Here is a 21,013-nt window from a genome sequence, read left to right as displayed (position 1 = left end):
CGGAAGCAAGGCGAAGAGAAAATAAAAGCGGCGGGGGAGGGGGGAGGGGGAAAGTCGGCCAGGCAAAGCCATAACAAAAGGCTTTGAACACCTCTTGTCTGCGCCAACTTGACCTTCATCAACTAGGTAGCCCGCCCGCCGTTCCCGAGTCTAAACTTCTTATGGCCATTTCCATTTGGGTTTTCATAAAGCTCCTGGGGTTGAGAGTGCGTGTGATCCTTGTCGTCTCGATAGAGCAAGCCGAACATGAGAGTATTGGCCATGTTGAGCAGCAACGGCCGGTCCTCACTTCCGTCCCCTTCTCCCTCCACTTCCGTTCCGTCTTGTGCGAGGTAGATGTGAGTGTCGCCCGGCAGATGGGGTCCAGGATGTTGCACGTTCCAGAGAAAAGAATTGATGAGCATCAAGCTGGCTTCAAAGGCGTAAAAGTAGGCCTCGTTTCGGAGGACGGGGCTCAGCTTCATCAGGCGCTCCATGCTCGTGATATCCACGCTTGTCGAGCTGGTTGCCATCTCCACGAGCCGGAAAACGCAGCGTATGAAGATCAACGCCATACTCAGATAGAGTGTCATGAGCGTGGACTTGACCGCTTTGCTTTGTGCCGGCACTTTGGCCTTGATGCATCGCCGATGGAAGAGGACAGAGAGGTAGACAAAGATGAAGATGACGCAGACCTGAAGCGCAAGGGCAACAAGGAGGAGATTGTGTCCCGTTTTCTTAGTCGACTCTTTTGCCTTTGCATTGGCAGTCAATGAAACGCCAGAGCCGCTCAAGCCCTCCACAATGGCCATGAGCCCACCAAAAAAAGCCGTGACCCGACCAGGGTTGAAGGGCGCAGCATACGGAACGTAGTGAAATACCCGTCCGAGGATATGATAGTTTGCGAGTTCGAGGAGCGGCCTGACGTTCGTGAGGAAGTCAGCGTCAGCCAACGGTTGTCAAATGCGACACTTACGGGCCCAAGTAGATGCAAATTTGGCTCAGGATGAACAGCGCCAAAGGTGCCTTTTCCGTACCATCGTATAGGTAGTTGTATGCTCCATATTCACGGAGGGCGTATCCGAGAGTAAAGAGCGCTGCACAGGCGGGCTGCAACCATATCAACTTCCAAGCTTTGTAGCGGCTAGTGGCACAGTGTCAGAGAATCCAGAATTGGCAACTCAAAAAGGCCACAAAGCCGACTTACTGGCACTGCCAGGAGTGGAGAATAGTGGATATAGCAAAGGCAATCGTGAAGAAAATGGGTGCACCTTTGTTTGGTGCATAAACATAAAGGCTACCCACAACTAGATCAACGTCAGTGAATCTCGTCATCGCCATGTCTCGAGGAATCGATAGAACGTACTAGGCACATCGCTGGTCGCCACCATCTTGTCTTGGATAGGAGAGATTTTGGTGGCTGAAAATCTTGCTGCAAAAGGATATTCAAGCTGGTATGCGACGAAGTAAAGGACAGTTGGTGGATGGATACAAGACCACGAAGCTGCGGAACAGCGTGCCAACAGCAAAGGCTCCGCTCTGTCGCTTTTTTTTGAAAGGAAACGCAAGACTGAGAAGGAGAAGGTGCATGTCCAAAAAGTTTACCGAAAGTTGAATGTTCATCGATGCGATGTGTTTCTAGTTGGAAGCGCACTAGTCTAAAATAGGAGAATACACACGCCAAGAGCCAGGCAACTGCGTACAGTTGCCAACCTTGAAATGATCCATTGGCCTAGCACCTTGGCCCTCCCAATCGGGTGCGAACGAGCGCCAAGGAGGATAGAAGGGCGACGCGGCGGGCGCGTCTACAGAGTAGTTAGCTGTACATAAGACGAGCGATTCTGCCGTGTGACGCAACGCAACAGAGCATCTGCAGGACTTGAGCTTCTAACTGGCTGCCGCTGGCGTGCACACAAGGGTGGGCGCAGGCGGCAAGACTATCAGTCGGAATCGTGGTTTATTTCTTTGTAGCTGATCAGGGCTTCCAAGGACGAGCTGTTCGTTGTTTGGAGTACTCCCATAGATGCCAAGACACTAGTCCTAATGAGACCAGAGATCACGTGAGGTCATGGTGTCCCTTATTCACCCAAATGGCTGATGTGAGCCAACTCGCCGTTTCACAAGCAGCTGCACCTGGGATGGAGTACAGGGCCTGGCTAAGTGAACAGGCTCAACACAGAACGGCACGGAGCGAGATAAGGTACTAATCTTACTGCTGCGCCCAGTCCTTCCTGACTTACTGCCGTGTACGCGTACGCATTCATTATTGATTGCATTTACTGGGCATCATCAATAACAGCACTCTCAGCCTCTGCTATTGCGCGTTTTCTAATTAGTTAATCACCCTTTTATTACATACTTGCATATTTGTTCCCAAGGCCATGTCGGTTTCCATAATCAGCCTTTGATCGCCTGTCAATGTACTTACGAATAGAAGGGATACCGTAAAGGACATGCATCACGTAATGTTGCTATTCTGCAGTCTTGTTATCCTACACCCGTTGAAATACTCTAGAGTGGATTGGCTACCTGGGGAGCATTTGCGATAGCACTCGTTTTCAATCATTTGGTTCCTATCAATGACGAGCTTTCTGCATGTTTGTCATCTTGGCGTCATCTACCTACCGGTACCTAAATATCCAGGCACGCTTGCGTATTCAAAAGTGCGAACAACACCTCCTGCCTCAGCCACTACCAAGACTCGCCCTCCAGTTATCCCAAGAATTTCCTGCTCAGCCACTACCAAGACTCGCCCTCCACTTATCCCAAGAATTTGACTAGATTTCGATCACCAGTTTTCCAAACTGTTTTCCCGTGCGAATGTCTTCGAAAAGTCCATCAATCGCATCCACACAATCAAGGCCCCTGACGGTCCTGCTAATAACTGGCTTGATCTTGTGGGTACTGATGAATTCCACCATCTCCCTGAACTCTGCTCTCGAGCCGACCATCGTTCCCCGCAAATCGACATTTTTCAGCGCTGCCTGCATCGGCCAATCCATCACTGGCCCAACCGTCATGCCGTAACATACAATCACACCCCCGGGCTTGAGAACAGTCAGAGCCTTGGTCACAATATTCCCACCTGCTCCATCAATGACGGCATCTAAGTAGGGTCGCTCTGCTGGCAGTAGGGACCCCAGCGTCTTGTCCCAGCTGTCAGAGTCGGTCTTGTAATTGACAGTCCCAACAGCACCAAGCTCACGCGCTTTGGCAAGCTTCTCGTCAGAGCTGGAGCTGACATACATGTTGCATCCCATGGCAACACCGAACAGCAGCGTTTGTATAGCTACGCCACCCCCGATACCGGTCACCAGGATGTTGCGGCCAGGTTTGGCATTGCCGGACTTGGTGACCAAGGCACGCCAGGCCGTGATACCACAACATGGCAAAGCAGCACCCTCGATGTGGTTCAAGTGCTCAGGCAAGAGCTCCACCTCAGACTCGTGCACGGAAATGTAATTCTGCGCCATGCCCAAGTCAAAGTGAGGCTCAACACCACCAATCGTGCTAAAGTTCGAATAGTCTTCCGGACCCTCTGGATCGGAATCCCATCCGCGGAAAGGAGTCAAAATGACTTTTTTGCCGAGAAGTTGGTTTGATGCCGTGGTACAACCTGGTCCAAGTTCGACAACAGTCCCGCACCCATCTGAAAGCATAGGTGACTTGAAGGAGAGACCAGGATAGAGATTCTGGCGGAGGAAAAAGTCTCGGTGGTTCAAGGCTGCAGCTTCAAGCTGAATCAGAACCTCATTGGGACCAGGTGCCGGCTTCGAGACAACGTTGAGTTGAAGTGGATAGTAAACCTGTCCACCTTTGGCTTTCTTCGGTTTGAGTGTAAGGGTAAAAGGCATAGTGATGCGTTACAGGACTCCGGTTTTTGCGGGAATAGATTTGATCAACGAAGGAAGAAAAAAAAAGTAGAAAGTTGAGGGAATGAAAATGGGAACCAAGGTGGTAAGAATATCTTGCTCCATGTCCAAAGCGTACCGGTCTGTCATGACAATCAACCCCAACTTTTGCCCTTACCCCCACTGGGCTGATTCCTGGGCTGATTATATCGCGTCATCTGAGGATTTTTGGGAAAAGAATAAGCGATGCGCATAACCAAGGTACCCTGCTCATTGCATTCGCTTACTGCGGTAATGGTTGATGCAGGAATAAGCGCTCCAGCATATCCCGACGCCATTCAAGGGTTCGCGAGGCTGCATAGTGGGGCAGAGAGTCAGATTCGGAGGCTGCGCTGACGTTGAAGGAAGACCTTCCATGGGGTGAGATGACAGTAAATGTTTGCCAAGCCGGGTGATGTGGTGGGGGGAGGGAGGGCTGAACGTTTAGGGAGATGGGTACATGCATGACACCCCCTTAAACCCTTCTTTTTATTATTCACTGGTGCATGTCAGACATGCATGGCGCAGTTCACTACATTCCTAACAATTTCTGGCCTCTTACATACTGAGTAGCACAATGCCGAACTCATGAGGGAGTTCCTGCAAGCCACAAGGCTGACCATGTGGGACCCTTATTGATGGAACAAAGTATTGGGGATCCTTCACAGATTGTGCATCTTCAAATCGAACATGTGCAAGTCAATGGTTTTGTGCTCGTGTATTCGGCCAAAGGCGGAGTTACGGCCTTGACACCGAGGCCTACATGTGAACATCAGGGTCAAACGGACTCCCCTGACTGATCTTACGAACTGGAAAAACTCTTTGCTCTTGTGCTTTGCTTTCTGTATCTTGTTTTGATGAACTGAGTTGGACGGGATATTGCCTGAGATCCACTTGTTCAATTGACAACATACAAGAATCTGGAACGATATCTTTCTGAACACCTTTTCTTTCAACCACAAATCCCACAACAAGCTGTACATTCTACCCCAAGCCCAGCATGTCCTTCGCCAGGATCTTCATCACTATTCTTTTGCTTTTTATCCTCCGGAGAGCATTTAAATGGCTCAAGATGATCGTAGATGCTCGCTCAATCGGCTTGCCTATGGTGTTTGTTCCAATGGACCAAACCAATTTCCTCTGGGTACTTTTATCTTCTCGCAACCGATTCCGATTACAGAGCCTTCTCCCACTGTGGCTCTGGAAGCGCCTATCTATAACGATCCCGGGTTGGGAGCTCTTTGAGCCATCAAATCCCCTTGAAACGTCTCCCACCTCTCGCACAGAAGCGACGGATACATCCTTCATACTGGTGGGACTGCGCACATATGACTTCTGGACTGCCGACCCGCAAGTGGCCCACGAAGTACTCCGCCGAATTCACGACTTTGAACAGCCTCGCGAATTGGAATTCCTCCTGGCCAAGTTCGGTCCCAATGTCTTGACTGCCAATGGAGACCAATGGGCTCGACACCGCAAGATCGTCACTAAAGTCATCAATGAGCGCATCTCTAAAGCGGTTTTTGAAAGTTCCATATACTATTGCCGGAGAATCTTGCACGACGTGCTCACCACCTCACCCGACAAAAGTAGCTCGGTGGAAACGACGATGCTGTTTGACAAGCTCACTCAGATTAGTTTCAGCATCCTCATCGGCGTCGGTATTGGCGACAAATTTCCATGGTACGACGAGGAAAAACAAGAACCCGAGCCTCCTTATCAAATGGCGTACAAAGATGCGCTTCTCACATACGTGAACAATGCGTTCGGTGTTGCCATACTTCCACCACGCCTTCTCAATCACTGGCCGTCGTGGGCGCCAGGGCATAAGAAAATGAGGACAGTAGGACGGTCCATGACGGAATTCTGTATGCGCAATAAATCCCTGATTGATCAAGAGCAGAATCGCATAGCTAGGGGCGAAACCAGCACGTCTTCAAACGCGGACTTCATAGCTCTCTTGGTTCAAGCATCTCAAAGTGGAGAGGACTCTCAACAGTCACTCTCTGAAAATGAAATGATTAGCAATCTGTTTGCTTTCACCGCTGGTGGATACAAAACTATTGCAGGGGCGTTGGATTTTGCTGTGGTCCTTCTAGCAAGATTTCCACTGTGGCAGGATTGGCTAATCGAAGAAGTCGATAGCCTTATACCTGCTGATGGAGATGGATCAGAACCCCTTGAGTATACAACCATCTATCCCCAGGCTGTGCGCACGTTGGCCTTCGTAATGGAGACGGAGAGACTGTACGGCTCGGCCTCTCGCTTATTCAGGATAGCGTCAGGCCCCCAAACCATTCAAGTATCATCGGGGACCACAGTCCGACTACCAGCCAAGACCAGAGTTCATATCAATGTGGTAGCTCTCCATCACTTACCATCATGGAGGGACATCAATCATCAATCAGATCCAGATCGATTCAAACCCAGTCCCGATGCTCCCGACGAAAAGCTATTTCGACCGTCAAGATGGATTAACCCGCCTGGATCAAAGTACACGCATTTTCACCCGCCCAAAGGCACGTTCGTGCCATGGTCACAAGGGCCTCGAATCTGTCCAGGGCAGAAAATGGCACAAGTAGAAATCACGACATTGATTCTATGTCTGCTGAGGAGACACCGAATCGAACCGTCTAGATTGGAAGGAGAGACCCTTCAAGATGCAGAGAGGGGATTGGATGCAAAGCTGCAGAACGTCCAATGGGGTGGAATCGTGTCCTTGGAGAAGGATCCCCATCTCAAATTCAGAGTTTCTCAACGCCGATAAGTATGACAGGGCAAGGCGAGATAGAGTAGAGTATTTGCGTGGTGTTAAACCTCTTTTGACATGTCGGCCTTGTTCTAGCTCATTTTCAATATCACCAACGTTTTTATTGTATGGAGGATGAACCTGAGCATTGTAAAGTGCCGAATGATTAAGTTTCAGCAGTATCTAATTGCCAATTGGGGGTTGTGACTGAGTCTCTCACTTTGATAGTGGCTTGATGATGGCGGCCTGAAAATCGATATCCTTTTCGCCGACATGCTCCCTCAAGGCATTTACTAATCTATAGCATTCGCCGAAACTTGATTTCGAACCAGTAAGACCTAGTTTTGTTATCAAACCAATATTGGAAAGTGACACCATGAACGCCATGAAGAGTATATCAAGATCCCGAGGATAGGCAGAAGAAAGCGAGTAACCGGATCTAAGGCGTGTCAGCAACCAGGATGAAAGAAATTCAGGCATTCTAGGCTGGGTACTATAATCTCTGCTTACAGAACCTGCAGGCTGTTCAATAAAACAGGGTGTAAATCCTACTGGCCGTGATGTGGTACAAGCTCGCAGGATGACTCAGACGTAGGAGTCCCATTGCATTATCACCTCAACCTGGGGTTGGTATGAGCTACACGCGGGGAATGAGTGGTAGGGAACATGGTTCGGATGGTTACATTGTGGCTTCAGTGAATCAAAACGAGCTGACCGGCACTAAACAATAGCAGGCAAGTCTGAGTGAGCTATCTACCCATAGAGGAATGGGGGAAGGAATCAGGGCGCCTCTTCCAACTCCGGGACGAGTTGGTCTGAGTGTATACGATAGAAGAATTGAAATGGTGCAAAGTATATAAAGGTACGCAACAGAAGGTCAGTTTTGACCCATATCCTTCAACTATATCTCTCGACAATATCATTCATCTGGTTCTTTGTGACTGAACATCTTTTGTACACTCCTCGTGACTATCCACTCAAAGTATTCCCTCTTTTTACAGTCACAATGGCGCAGGAACCGCGCATTGCCGTTATCGGCCTTTCCTACCGTGCTCCTGGAGTCAAGGGTAAAAGCCTATGGGAGTACCTGTCTCAAGCTAGGTCCGCATGGACTAGTGTTCCAGCTGATCGCTATGACCAATCCGCATATTACCAAGCTGGTGGTCAGAAGTCAGGCGTGGTCGGCACCAAGGGAGCACATTTCATCGACAGCCCCTTCGGCTTCGATGCGGCCTTCTTCAATATGAGGGCCGATGAAGCCAAGCATGCGGACCCACAGCATCGTCTCATGCTCGAGGTAGCACTCGAAGCAGCAGAGGATGCAGGAAAGACCTTTCCCGATCTCGCCGGCAAGAAGATAGGTGTATTCGTTGGCTCGGGCCAGCACGAATATGCTCAGCGTCTAGGCGATGACGAGCATGCCATTCAAACCTTTTCAGGAACGGGAGCGGCCCCCTGTATGGCTGCGAATCGTGTCTCGTATTTTTTCGACATCGACGGTCCAAGTGTCGTAGCAGACGCTGCATGCGCTAGCAGTGTGTACGCAGCAGACATGGCTGTTAGAGCCTTGCGTAACGGTGAATGCGACGGAGCCTTTGTTGGCTCAGCGTCGCTAAACTTGAGTCCGGCGGGCTGGTTGGTGCTGGAGAAGACAGGGTAAAGTCACTGCTCGGAGAAATATGGCTGGTCATGCTAACGATTTTGGAATAGAGCGCTTTCGGAGCACGGCAGAAGCTACTCATATGACACCAAAGCATCGGGCTTTGGCCGTGGGGAGGGCGCCGCATGTCTGTTGCTGAAGCGTTACGACGATGCCATCCGTGATGGCGATCCAGTTCAGGCATTGATTCTTAGTTCTGCGTGCAACCATAGTGGCAGATCAGATGGGATCACGATGCCTAACGGATTGGCTCAACAGAAATTGCTCTGGTCAGTACATAACGCTGCCGGTGTGGATCCTTCCGATACACCTGTTGTCGAGGTACGTTCTTGAGTTAAAGGAAATTAGGAATTCCTTACTTTGAGGCACCTGCTGATCAGTAATTTGTATCAATATAGGGTCACGGCACAGGAACAGCAGTCGGTGATCCAATTGAAGCCGGAGCATTCACTGCTGTGCTAGCCAGGAATCGCACAGCGAACAACCCAATCTACCTAGGATCTCTCAAGTCAAATTTTGGGTAGGCTTCAGCCCAGATAATTGAAGAATATATATCTCACACTAGTTCCAGACATTTAGAAGGAGCGAGTGGCGTACTCGCCATGGTCAAAGCAATCATGATGGTCAACAAAGGCATCGTTCTACCCACCGCCGGATTTGAGAAAATCAACCCAAAAATCGAAGGCCACGAAAAGATCAAGATTGCAGAAATGCCACTTCCTTGGCCAAAGAATGAGCCACGGCGCTGCATTGTGACCAACTTTGGTATGTTAGAAACCCTAAAATATGCGCTATAACAGTCTAATCAGAGATGTCTAGGTTTCGGTGGTAGCAACTCTGCAATACTTTTGGAGGGTCCACCGCCCAAGGCTGTGTCAGATGACCACGCCCTGAATGGGGCCGCTGGCACGAATGGCCATGCTTTGAATGGAACCAACGGTACAAATGGCCATGCTTTGAATGGAGCTAATGGTACAAATGGCCATGCAATAAATGGAGCCAACGGCACAAACGGCCACCATGAAAACGGAAATGGCGTTGCTACTCAGAATCAGCGGCTCTACGTATTTTCAGCTAAGACGCAGAAGAGCCTCACGTCTTACCTGAGTACTTTCGACGAATACTTGGATGAAGCGCCAGAATCGAGTGAATTTGCCAAAGATCTGAGTTACACGCTGGGACAGCGTCGCAACCATTACCCATATCGAGTTGCAGCTGTCGCAGACTCTATTGAGACCCTGCAAGAAAAACTATCGGCTTTGAAACCCAGCAGAACGAAGGAGCGGGGAGTCCTTTTCGTGTTCACTGGACAAGGCGCTCAGTAAGTTTTAGGCCTGACCCTGAGATAAATTTGGAAGATTTGGTCTGCTAACACGGACTTCAAGGCATGCTGAGATGGCTTCCGGATTAGAAAGCTTTGAGATCTTCAACAAGACATTGCAAGAGGCAGAAATGCAACTCCAAACCATGGGAGCGCCCTGGTCTCTCATTGAAGAACTTCGGAAACCATCGTCTGAGTCACGAGTCGATGATGCGGAAATTAGTCAGCCCGCCTGTACTGCAGTACAATTGGCTTTGGTGGCACTGCTGAAGGAATGGGGGGTTACTCCAGCCGCGGTCACTGGTCACTCTAGCGGTGAGATCGCTGCAGCGTATGCTGCTGGCTTGATTACATTCCAACAAGCCATAGCCGCATCGTATTTCCGTGGTCAAGCAGCCGCTCAACTAGCCGCAAAGCAGCAGCCAGAAGAGAAAGGGGCCATGCTTGCCCTTGGTGTGAGCTTTGAGGAGGCCTCAAAGCTGATAGAAGAGCATGCTGAGGCGTATGCCACAGTTGCCGCCGTCAACAGCCCGAATAGCGTCACCATCTCGGGAGACCAGTCCGCAATTGACAACGTCCACAAAGCGGCGGAAGCCAAGGGTTTGTTCGCTCGCAAACTCAAGGTTCAAATGGCATATCATTCCCGGCACATGGAAGCTGTCGCCGCGTCCTACCTCGAAGATATCAAACCCTATTTCCAGGAAGATGCCCCTTTCCTGGACAAGAAGTCCACTACTAACCCAGCGTTTGTGTCATCTGTCACTGGCCGAGTGGTGGATAGGATTGAGGCTTCCTATTGGGTGAAGAATCTCGTCCAACCAGTCATGTTCATGGATGCAGTCCATGGTCTTCTGGCACCTCAACATCTTGGCACAGGCAAGGCTGCTCAGGCATTGCCCAGAGTTGTCATAGAGGTTGGTCCACATGCGGCTCTGAAAAACCCAATCAAGCAGACAGCAGAACTTGTACAGGTCCAACAAAATTGGACGCCCGCCTCATTTACATACCTGCCCACTTTGTTCCGTGGTACTGACGCCACTCAAGCTGTGCTAGAGCTAGCTAGCTCTCTTTTCACTCTGGGAGCACGGGTCGAACTCGCAGCAGTCAATCAGACTGACAAACATAATGCTGAAGTCCTGACCGAGCTTCCGGCATATGCATGGGATAAAACTGACTACGAATTAAGGCCAAGATCCACAAACGACAAATACTTCCCCGGTGAAAATTACCACCCTCTTCTCGGCCGCAAAATTAGCCCCAATGCTAGCGGGGAGAGAACATACAGACAGGTGTTTACCCTGGATGAGATGCCGTGGATTCGAGACCACGTCGTTGGTGGTGCCACCATTTTTCCAATGACAGGCTATATGTCTTGCGCGATCGAGGCTGCCCGGAGGACACTCTCCACCCCTGCCGCTGCTTTCCTCGTGACAGATTTCCACGTCGTCCGGAGTTTGGAGATACACGAGGAGGAAACCGTCGACATGACGACAAAGCTGAGGCCAGCAGCCATTGGTGAGGGAGCCTTCTCAACTAAGGTTTGGTCATTCGAAATCACGACATGGGCAGAGGAAAGTGGCTGGACAAAGCACAGCTGGGGCCAAATCGAGGCCGAGATGACCGACATGTCCATGGATACACCCACATTCCGAGCTTCCCTTCCACTGGTCAACAAGACCACCGGCTTGAAGGAGCACGATATCAATGCTGAATATCAGACTGCGGGTCTGCGCGCGACATTGTATGGACCCTCGTTCCGGAATAACGTGAAGTTCTACGAAGGCAAGGGTTATACGATCCTGGAACACCGGTTGAGAGACCTCGGTGAAGCGCTACGCGATCCGTACGCTCGAGGATCGCCTGTCAGCACTGATCCTCCAACTCTCGATGGATTCCTCCAAGGTGGTGGACCTCTCCAATATGACGAGCATGGGAGGCGACCGGCGCAAATGCCCAATTACATCAGCCGTTTCAGAGTCTCCAACAAGATCCCATCAGATCCTTCGCACCGCTTCGACGTGGTCATGCGTCGACTTGACTATGATGTTAGAGGTGGTCGCATGCATGTCGGAGTAGCCGCTTTCTCAAGAGGACCTAATGATGAATTAACGCCTATCGCTGAATGGGAGTCCTGTGCATTCCGAAACATTGGGTCAGCTGAAGAGGTTATCGATCCCTCCGCCACCGTGCCCGACAACTGGTCCTGGGAAGTCCTACCACGCTATGATTTTGTCCCACAGGACCAGCTAAGAAAGAAGCTTTGCGATGCAGTTGGGGAGTTGGGGGTAGAAGAAGATATTCGCATCCGCAAGGGTGAAGAGGCTGCGTGTTATTACATTGAAAAGGCGTTGAAAGAAACGGCCGACCTTGACTACTCGAAGCTGCCACCTCACCTGGCCCGATTCGTTCGTTGGGGCTACAAGACTGTTGCTGAGTATAACCTGGATTACAGCAGGGGCGAGCCTACAGCTCTGCTGAACGAGGTGCGGACCAGCGACGCCCAAGGTGAACTCATCTGCATCATGGGTGAACACATCGTTGATATACTGCGGGGCAAAATCGAACCACTGGAGATTATGCTGACTGATGGGCGGCTCACTCGCCACTATGAGGCAGACGTAACGAATGCCCACCTCAGCAAGGTGCTGGGTTACTTGACCGAGTACCTGGCCGACCTTGAGCCAAATCAACGCATTCTGGAAATCGGAGGTGGAACAGCTGGCACAACCCTCCCTGTACTCGAAGGCTTGTCGCGTGGCAGAGACGAGCTAGCTGTGCTGGACTACACTTTCACGGATATTTCAACTGGTTTTTTCGAAATGGCTCGCAAAAAGCTGAGTGATTGGTCGCGGCGCATTACTTATAAGAGACTTGATATCACGCAGGACCCTAGCGACCAAGGCTTCGAACAGCAAGATTATGACGTAGTCATTGCGGCAAATGTCCTGCATGCGACTGCAGACATGGTGAAGACCATGACTCACGTGCGGAGCTTGTTGAAACCGGGCGGTAAGCTCATCTTATTAGAGGCAATGCGTCATCCAGCCTCTGTTCTTCCATTCTCACTACTTCCTGGTTGGTGGGAAGCCGAGGACAAATACCGTGACCACGAAGAGGGGCCGATGATGCCAGCGACCGTATGGAACCAACTGCTCCTTGACAGTGGATTCTCTGGCGTTGACGTGGTTCTTCCGAGTAGGTATGGGACTGACAAGCCATTCGTGAGCATCTTGTGCTCCACTAGAATCGGAAAGCAGGACAACAGCAGGCCGATCACTATCTGTGGACCTTTCCTGGATGAAAACGAAGTGGAATTTGCCCAGTCCGTGGCGGATCTGATCTCAAAGGAACTTGGCTATCCCACTGAGATGAAACCATATGCGGAAATCGATCCTGAAGACGACCCGTATTATGTATTCATTGACTCTCCACACGAGAGCGCCCTGCAAGACATGGACCAAGAAAAGTTCAAGAGCCTCCAGACCCTGCTTCTACACAACACGGGATTGTTGTGGGTCACACCTGAAGGTGCTTCCCCTGACGCCAAAATTATCCAAGGCATGGTGCGCACCTTGCGTATGGAGGTTGACCTCAAGAACTTGATCTTGTTTGAAGATGTGCCTTGCACATCTCAAGGTGCCGCGGGAATCATGAAACTTGCCACGAAACTACGCGACTCCGAGCTGTCGCGCGACCAGGACTTTGATTTCGCCTGGCAGGACGGCGCAATCCACCTTCCACGAATGCGTCAGTTGAAGGAAGTCAAAGAACAATTCGCTGTTGAGGAAGGAGTCGCTTACCGCAAAATGCAGAACTTATGGGACAACAATGACCGTGGTCTGGAGATGACGATAGATGCCGCAGGAAGTCCTGATACCATATACTTCCAGAGGACTGATGTCTCAAATATCGGCGAGGATGAGGTTGTGGTAAGGGTGGAGGCAGCAGGTGTAGGCCATCGCGATCTCGAGGTGATCCTAGGATCGATCCCTTGGGCTCCACCCAGCTACGAAGGAGCCGGTAAGATCATCAGGACTGGTTCTCGGATCTCACATCTGCGCGAGGGAGATGACGTCTTCTTCCTTACTCCTGATTCTAGCGCCCTAGCGACCGAAGTCAAGCTCCCATCATGGCTGGTCGGCAAGATCCCACAAGGTATTACTATCCACGATGCTGCAACTCTACCGCTCGCATATTCCCTCGCAGTACTAGCTCTTATCCAGACAGCGCGGCTTAGGAAGAATGAGACAGTCCTCATTCATGCAGCTGCTGGCGCTGTAGGTCAGGCATGCGTGGCGCTTGCCCAAAACGTGGGCGCTCACGTCTATGTGACTGCTGGGAATGAAGCGAAGAGAGAATTCCTACACGAAAAGTTTGGGATCCCCAAAGATCGAATCTTCTCAAGCCGCACGCCCGAATTCAGAGACCAGATCTTGAGCGCAACGGCCAACAAGGGCATCGATGTCATTGTGAACTCTCTGGGTGGGGAGCTCATGACTGAAACTTGGGCTTTGACCGCACCCTTTGGTCGTTTCATCGAAATCGGCAAGAAGGACGCCTTCCAGAACAACAATTTGCCCATGAAGCCTTTCAATAGAAATGTAACATATACAGGCATCGACTTGCGCGACCTCTACCAATTCCGACGAGACGATATCAAGGACGTCTTCACCGAGGTGGTCACATTGCTACAGCGCGGCAATATTCAACCCATCGGCCCGGTGACCACAACTCCCATTTCCCAATTTGCTTCCGCTCTTCGAAAGTTGAAGTCTGGTGAACACATGGGTAAGATGGTGATCACACTAGGCAAGGACGACACTGTTGTCGCGGAGACAGCCCTGCGGCCCTTGAATGTGACTCTGAAGCCAGATGCGACGTATCTTGTTGCTGGTGGCACACGCGGTATTGGGCTTGATCTAGCATACTGGATGATTGATCACGGAGCCCGTTATATTGTTCTTCTCGGCCGCAGCGGAGCATCTGGGCCCGAGGCTCAAAAGATACTGAACAGATACAAGGATACTGATGTTTGCGTCAAGATATTCTCTTGCAACGTCGGTCATCGGGATGAGCTTGCCGAAGTTGTAGAGGCTATCAAAGACCTCCCTCCAGTTCGTGGTGTTGTACACAGCGCCCTCCTCTTGAGTGTAAGTCATTTGAAATTGAAGTAAATCGAGTTGAGTTGCTGACTGAGTCTCTTAGGACAAACTGTTCGTCAACTCCACTCTCGAAGATTGGGAGATCATCACCACCCCAAGGGTAAAGGGCGCATGGAACCTCCATGAGCTTATGCCAGATAATCTCGATTTCTTTGTCGCACTTTCTTCATTCAACGGGGACACTGGAAATCTTGGCCAGGCCATCTACGCTGGTACCGCCGTAAGTGATACAATATTACTGGTAGTAAAATTATAAGAGAAAGGCTAACAGGAATGTAGGGATTTTACAATGCATTCTCTCAATACCGTAATTCCCGCGGCCAGTATACCGTTTCCATTGCCCTGCCTGTCGTGCTGGATGTAGGCTATGTAGCGGACAACAACCTGAGCGAGATTCTCAAGGAATCGCTCGGCGTGGCAATCACAATGGCCGACATTCGAGCAATTTTCGGAGGCATCCTACTCGGACCATCTTCCCCATTCGTCTACAACGGCAGAGCGCAGACCTTCATGGTCTACATCGACGGTCAGCCGGTTCAGAATGGTGGTTGGAAATATTTCCACCCGGTTCACACCAAGGTCCGTCTTATGAGTGACAGGAGGAGAGTCAAGATTGCGAGCGGAGGAGTCGACCAACACTCCGCTTCCTGGACTACCGCTGAAGACCCATTGATTGGCCTGACCGAGGCAATGATAACAAAAGTCTCCGCAATGACCATGATTGAGCGGGAAGAGGTGCTCCCTGACGCACCTCTTACATCGTACAATCTCGATTCTCTGGTGTCTGTCGAGCTGCGCAATTGGATCCGAAGAGAAACTGCTGTGGAGCTGACTTTGAGCGCGATCATGCAGGCCGATAGTTTACGTGCCCTCGCAACCGAGATTTTATCACAAAGAAAGGCAGAGTGATTGGTTTCGTTGGAGGTCAAGCCTGGAAACTTGAGCTTCATTGGTGAGGTCTGGAGTTACGGGTAGTTGTTTCAGGGCAGGGAAATGGGGAACGTTCGTTATCGTAGTGATCCTTTGCATATCTTCAGAGAAATACAAAGATGTTGTTCATCGAGATCTTGATAACAGAATCCATTCCTCGCACTGAGTAAGATACTCTTGACAGCTCGCAAGTCGGGATCAAGGAGCTGTTGTCGGATTGTGTATTTATCGCATGAAAAGCTTCTCTCATCATGTTCTGTAATATGAAAAATCTTGGCATTATATCCTCACGCGTTCTGCCGCCCTCGGTGATGATCTTCAAGGTACATAGCTCATCTGGCGGTCGCTACACGTTGCTCTCCTCCTATTCACTCCGTGTCTCCAACAGTGGCAACTAGTTGGTAGATACGATTCATGGCTGGCATCAAATTCGCATCGTCGCGACGCATAGTTGTTTGCTGTCTGCATCGATGCCGCTAAAGTGGCAAAACATGACTAGTCTACTAGCAGCAGCCAATGGTGGGAGGTGGAAGCTAGGCGAGCAGAGGCATGGAATGAGTGATACAAATGAGTAGTCACAGGGTATTTCCAAAGTAGAGCTAGCTGCGTGTTGAGCGTGTTGTTGTCTCCAGCTGTGATAGTAAGTTAAAGGAGAAGTTGTTGTGAAAGCCTGAACCCATTGGCGTACGGTACCTACTACGGGCATGTTTCATATGGGACCGTCTGCCAATCAGAAGCAATCTCGACCCCTCACTCTGCGCCACCCCCGCCTCACGGGAACTTTCCCACCCCTTCTGGTACGCTTTGGGAGATTTTGAAAACATCTTCCTTCGCTAGCTGCTGCATGATATAGCAGGCCAGAGTCCACATCTATGCATGTATGCATAGTGTACGGCGAACAACCCCCAATGAAACGGACTGAGCTTTTATGCCTACCCCTGCCAAAGTCGCCAAAGAGCGCAGAAGCCGTTGGAGATGCTGTCAGGCAATAGACAGAGTGGTCTCATCTTTAAGAAACACTCCAATGTTAAATGCTATACCCAGGCTTAATTAGATCACTCCTCACAGGGCCCAAAGCTCCACAGTCACGGTGTTGATACTTGGCTAACGTCCACGGCAATCTGCATCGTGAAAGGATATGGCCTGTCAAAACAGGCATCCCAAAGCTTGAGACCAGATGCCCAGAATGACTCAAGCACACTCTGGGCTGTTAGGGGTATGGATGTGCCGACAGAACGACTCAGCTCTGGCAGTTGCTTTGAGACGAAGGCACGAGTCGCCATGTCACTGTGAACCGCCTCCACACCGAGCAGCACCAGTGGCCAGAGCATGAACCTCTTAGTTCTTGCAGATGACAGACTTTCTGGAAGGTGACGCAGCAGAACCTGACCATGGATAACGCATCTTGTCCTCAGCGCCGAATCTTCGGGTAACACCGATACGCTCTGTAGTGAGAGAATGCAGTAAAGGGCCGTTGCAGATCTGTACACAGTACCAATGCGCATCCAATCTTCTTTTGACGAGAACTTGGATTGTGCTGACTCTTCCGGAGAGAATGCTTCAATACTCTCCAGTATGTTGTAAGCGTCCTTGGAGAGATGTTCATCCCTATATTCCTTCTTGCTCTTAGCTTGTAGGCGAAGATAATTGATCTTGGAAACTTCAGCTAACAACTGGGGTGGAAACATCTGCGTTGGTGTTGATGCAAAGCTGTAGTGTTCTTGCATAAAGTCCGAGGCTTCGAAATGCGAAATTGTTGACAAGTTGAGGTAAGACGCCGGACATGTCGTATTTGTGATAATTCCAATGCTATTTGAACAAATCAGTGTCCAGTGTCGTCACTTCTACCAGACATGTGAGTGAGATTACGTACAACCAGAGACAATTCAACAACGGGGCCAGGCGTTGTGATGGGGCCAATGCACGGAACCCGCCACGCAAGCTGACAAGCTTGTGAATTCCATCAAGGTGATGAAGCCACGAGACTTGAGCGCCGTTCTGAATCTGTAGACCACGCAATTCAAATCGGTGAATGTTCGCACCTTCTTCACAGGGCTAGACTTACATCACCGAGTAAGATGGTCAGGATGCCCGCAATGACAACATCACTCGTGCGCTTGTTTTCCACGTTGAACTGCTCACTAAGTGAACGAATCGTGATGCCCCAGTGTATGTAATATTTTTCAACTAAATCGGTTGCTCCCGGATTGGACCTTATGCCAAGTCTGTTCATTCGGTGGTTCAGGGTCATACAGATAAGGCCAGATCTTAGAAACTCCGGGACTAATATGGCCTCCTTCAGGCGCTCAGGAGAGACATGGTGTATGTAAGGATGTCTCCCAAGTTCGTGTATTGGGGTCAGATCTTCTAAGATGCATGCGTTGTCTGAGAGGTGGTAGTCAGTTGCTGGTCAATAGGGATCCAGTCGGACATAAGACTTGCAGTACTCTGCGGCCTGAAACAAGGCATAAATAGCAGACTGGTCAGTCGTTAGACATCGCATGTTCCAATCTGATATCTTTGGCTCAACAGCTTGCGCTGAAGCGGTCGCGATCGTGGTTGATTTTCTAACCAGGTGAGCTTTGTTCGCTTTGTGATTTCGGGATAGAACTTTTCCAGGTGCGAGCCACTTCAGTTTTCTGGGTTCAATATCGCTGTATCCAGGGCATGAGACGCCAGCTGCAGAACACCTCTGACATCCTGGTTGTGTAAAGTCGCAGACTACACAGCTTCGACGACATTGCCAGCAATGTCGCTTTCGATCTGAGTCTTCCATCACAGCTTTCAGCTGAAGTGCTTTAAGTATCGGAGTAGAATGCCACTCAAGGACATAATTGTGAGCAAAACATTTGCTTGTTAGGTTCTTGGAAAGGACATGTCGTCGATCGAGGGTATAGGTATGGTCCGTGCGGAGGCACAGCCCAGGTATCACGTGGCTAGGCTTACCTCTCCACCCGACCGAGCACTCTTGTGAACGAGGACCCATTCGATCCACTATCACCAGAATTAAAAGATAGCATGTCACTCACAGCTGCATTTTACAACCCTAACGCCAAGACAGCAACTACTGTTGTCCTGTGCCTGCGTCTTCTGCCCGGCAACTGGAATTGCATGTGCATGTTGATTGATTAAAGGACTATGAAGGGGAGAGAACCTAATAATATTCAATCCCGTGTAATTCCTAAGTGTGGTATTGACATAGCTGTTTTCTTTCGAAATTAGGATAGCGGAGGTCAAGATCATAGACGTCGTGCTGAAGGATACCTAGTTTCAGGGTTTCTACAGTGTCGCCTATGGTTTTGCCTAGAGTATAAGCATCTACAACCCGTGCAGACAACATACCTAACAACACAACCTAAATAGCATCGTAGACTGGTACGACCTTAAATTGCTTCGCAGGGAGGGTAACTTGTAGAATCGCGATGATAGGAATTAAATTCCTCTATCGCCTTCCTGATGATCAAGCATCCATCTCGTTTGCCGCCCAAAACTCTCGCGTTCCTTGCCGACCAGCGTCTCCAATCCAACCCTTCGTAGCTGCGAGAAGTAGGCCACGGCGTCCTGAAAATCTTCATTCGACGTGTATCCGCTTCGATGAACGCGGCCTTCGAGATTATCCCAAAAGTCGGCGTTTTCGTTGAATTCTTCGCCATCTCTTAGGTGCTGAGCGATGTCTTCGCTGGAAAAGTGGTACGGACAGCTTGATGTCTCGTGAATGAGATGCCAATCTCTAGATCTCTGTCAGAAAGTTGCCAATCCCTATGCAACCGAGGCAAACCTTTGGATTCGTATGAGAACCTCCCGAAATGGCAAAATATCTCCCTCCCAAGAGTTGTTGGGAAATTCGACGAGCTGCTCTAACGTCTTGCCATTGGGATAGCGCATGACCTTGTATAAAGACGGATTTTGCTTGGCCGTAGAAGTTTCGTAAATATATAATAGTATGGATCGGCGGACCGCTTCCCGCACGCGATCCTTCTCTTTTTGGTCCAGCTGCTTGAAGTTTTCTGGCAACTTCATCTGAATTTCTCCGTTGTACTCAACAAGCTGGGGCGTGCGGGCGCGAAGGATCCTGGGGCCGACCCAGACGCACTGCCAATCGATGATGCTGGAAACTTGACCTTCCAGGACAAACACATTGCCTCTGTGGAGGTCGCGGTGCCATAGCGTCGGCAGAAGTAAATCTTCTTCGGCTGGGAGGAGTTTGCCTACCACGCTGAGGTATTTTTGCAACAGGTCGATGTGCATCTCTGGGGACTTCTGGGCGTCAGATGTCGACAGAGGAACCGGAGGTACTTTAGCTTTCGCATACCGCTCAATCCATTGGATCTCGCGATGAGCTATGGCCTCGACGTATGCAGCTGCTGAAGTCCCTTCGTCCGGGTTTAAAAAATTGATGGTAGTAGATTTATACTCACAAGGGTCGCGATCGAGAGACATTTGTGCCCTCTCATCCTCCCAGAACTCCCTCTCGACAGTTGGGCCAATGACGAACCGGCGTCGTACATCCTCTCTAACAGCCAGCGAAACCTCTCCTCTAATCTCTGCAGGAGCGCAGTTTGGCATGTCCTTTGCGTAAAAGATTGCTCCAAATCTGGAGATGTAAGCGGTTCGATTGTGCAAAGATGCCAGCTCAAAAAACCTACCGATCCAGAGACATGGCCAAGAATTTAGTATCGATCTCAATGAGGTTTTTCACGATCTTTGCTTGGATCATAAGAGCTCGAGACTGCGTACTGACACGTCCCATCAACAAATCTGCGGGGGCATCCTCGCGCCAGGAGTTCATGCTTGAGCATATCGTATGGACTAGGGAGATTTGAAGTCGGGCTGCGCCCAATCGTGAGTCTGCCTCCGAAGCTCCTCGCATGAATTCTCGCCACGTTGCTAGTCGAGAATCAGGATAGCTCGAGGCTGCTTGATGAGAGCTTTCGGTAAGTCCGCGAGGGCTTTTTCGCCTAGGCTTCATGATGGAGGCTATGACATGGGCTAGCTACGTGGCGGCCATTCATGTGAGCAGGCTCCAAAGAAGACTCAGCTTACAATTGGCCATGTAGGGAAAATCAGCGCATATGGTCCACAATAGAGTTCAGACTGGGTTAGGTTATGTCTCATCCGGTCAGGCAGACGCGGAATACGAAGGGTGTTTTTGTCGGCCACAACGTTAGTTGACGTTCGACGCAAGGTGATCAGTGAGGACACGTAAAAATCGGCGTACGATCGCTGATACGAAAGTTCATGCAAATTGGTCGGGTTCGTGACGCAGGTAGAGACAACCGCAGCGCGGCTGAGTGATTTTTCTTGAAGCTGGATCTCACTAGA

The 21,013-nt window shown here is 50.2% G+C and overlaps 7 protein-coding genes across 7 annotated transcripts; 2 read left to right on the top strand and 5 right to left on the bottom strand.

Annotated features, from left to right (window-relative positions):
• Positions 1 to 122: 122 nt before the first annotated feature.
• On the bottom strand, positions 123 to 1,370 carry RTA1 (Lipid-translocating exporter-like protein rta1; the record flags this gene model as incomplete). Its single annotated transcript, XM_003844913.2, has 4 exons — positions 123 to 900; positions 956 to 1,123; positions 1,187 to 1,286; positions 1,346 to 1,370. 4 exons carry the CDS (start codon positions 1,368 to 1,370, stop codon positions 123 to 125), a joined length of 1,071 nt encoding a protein of 356 aa, XP_003844961.2.
• A 1,386-nt stretch (positions 1,371 to 2,756) lies between these two features.
• Positions 2,757 to 3,833, bottom strand: YOG1 (Zinc-type alcohol dehydrogenase-like protein YogA; the record flags this gene model as incomplete). The annotated part of the gene is made up of 1 exon (XM_003844912.2): positions 2,757 to 3,833. One exon carries the CDS (start codon positions 3,831 to 3,833, stop codon positions 2,757 to 2,759), a length of 1,077 nt encoding a protein of 358 aa, XP_003844960.1.
• A 1,036-nt stretch (positions 3,834 to 4,869) lies between these two features.
• Positions 4,870 to 6,636, top strand: IAQ61_003309 (uncharacterized protein; the record flags this gene model as incomplete). Its single annotated transcript, XM_003844911.1, has 1 exon — positions 4,870 to 6,636. One exon carries the CDS (start codon positions 4,870 to 4,872, stop codon positions 6,634 to 6,636), a length of 1,767 nt encoding a protein of 588 aa, XP_003844959.1.
• Positions 6,637 to 6,834: 198 nt separating this feature from the next.
• Positions 6,835 to 7,098, bottom strand: IAQ61_003308 (uncharacterized protein; the record flags this gene model as incomplete). Its single annotated transcript, XM_066095930.1, has 1 exon — positions 6,835 to 7,098. One exon carries the CDS (start codon positions 7,096 to 7,098, stop codon positions 6,835 to 6,837), a length of 264 nt encoding a protein of 87 aa, XP_065954175.1.
• A 333-nt stretch (positions 7,099 to 7,431) lies between these two features.
• Positions 7,432 to 15,975, top strand: PKS2 (polyketide synthase). The gene is made up of 8 exons (XM_003844910.2): positions 7,432 to 8,274; positions 8,329 to 8,599; positions 8,677 to 8,798; positions 8,850 to 9,043; positions 9,098 to 9,599; positions 9,664 to 14,749; positions 14,805 to 14,981; positions 15,041 to 15,975. Exons 1-8 carry the CDS (start codon positions 7,625 to 7,627, stop codon positions 15,668 to 15,670), a joined length of 7,632 nt encoding a protein of 2,543 aa, XP_003844958.2. The 5' UTR covers positions 7,432 to 7,624; the 3' UTR covers positions 15,671 to 15,975.
• Positions 15,976 to 16,776: 801 nt separating this feature from the next.
• C6TF (Phomenoic acid biosynthesis cluster-specific transcriptional regulator) lies at positions 16,777 to 18,390 on the bottom strand (the record flags this gene model as incomplete). The annotated part of the gene is made up of 6 exons (XM_066095929.1): positions 16,777 to 17,500; positions 17,565 to 17,695; positions 17,757 to 18,076; positions 18,134 to 18,258; positions 18,303 to 18,320; positions 18,380 to 18,390. 6 exons carry the CDS (start codon positions 18,388 to 18,390, stop codon positions 16,777 to 16,779), a joined length of 1,329 nt encoding a protein of 442 aa, XP_065954174.1.
• A 1,060-nt stretch (positions 18,391 to 19,450) lies between these two features.
• On the bottom strand, positions 19,451 to 20,257 carry IAQ61_003305 (uncharacterized protein; the record flags this gene model as incomplete). Its single annotated transcript, XM_066095928.1, has 1 exon — positions 19,451 to 20,257. One exon carries the CDS (start codon positions 20,255 to 20,257, stop codon positions 19,451 to 19,453), a length of 807 nt encoding a protein of 268 aa, XP_065954173.1.
• Positions 20,258 to 21,013: the final 756 nt, after the last annotated feature.

Source organism: Plenodomus lingam, assembly GCF_022343315.1.
Source record: "Plenodomus lingam strain CAN1 chromosome Unknown contig_17, whole genome shotgun sequence".
In the NCBI taxonomy this organism is placed as follows: domain Eukaryota; kingdom Fungi; phylum Ascomycota; class Dothideomycetes; order Pleosporales; family Leptosphaeriaceae; genus Plenodomus; species Plenodomus lingam.
The sequence above is the reverse complement of the archived record's forward strand: the minus strand, read 5'-3'. Positions and strand labels throughout refer to the sequence as shown.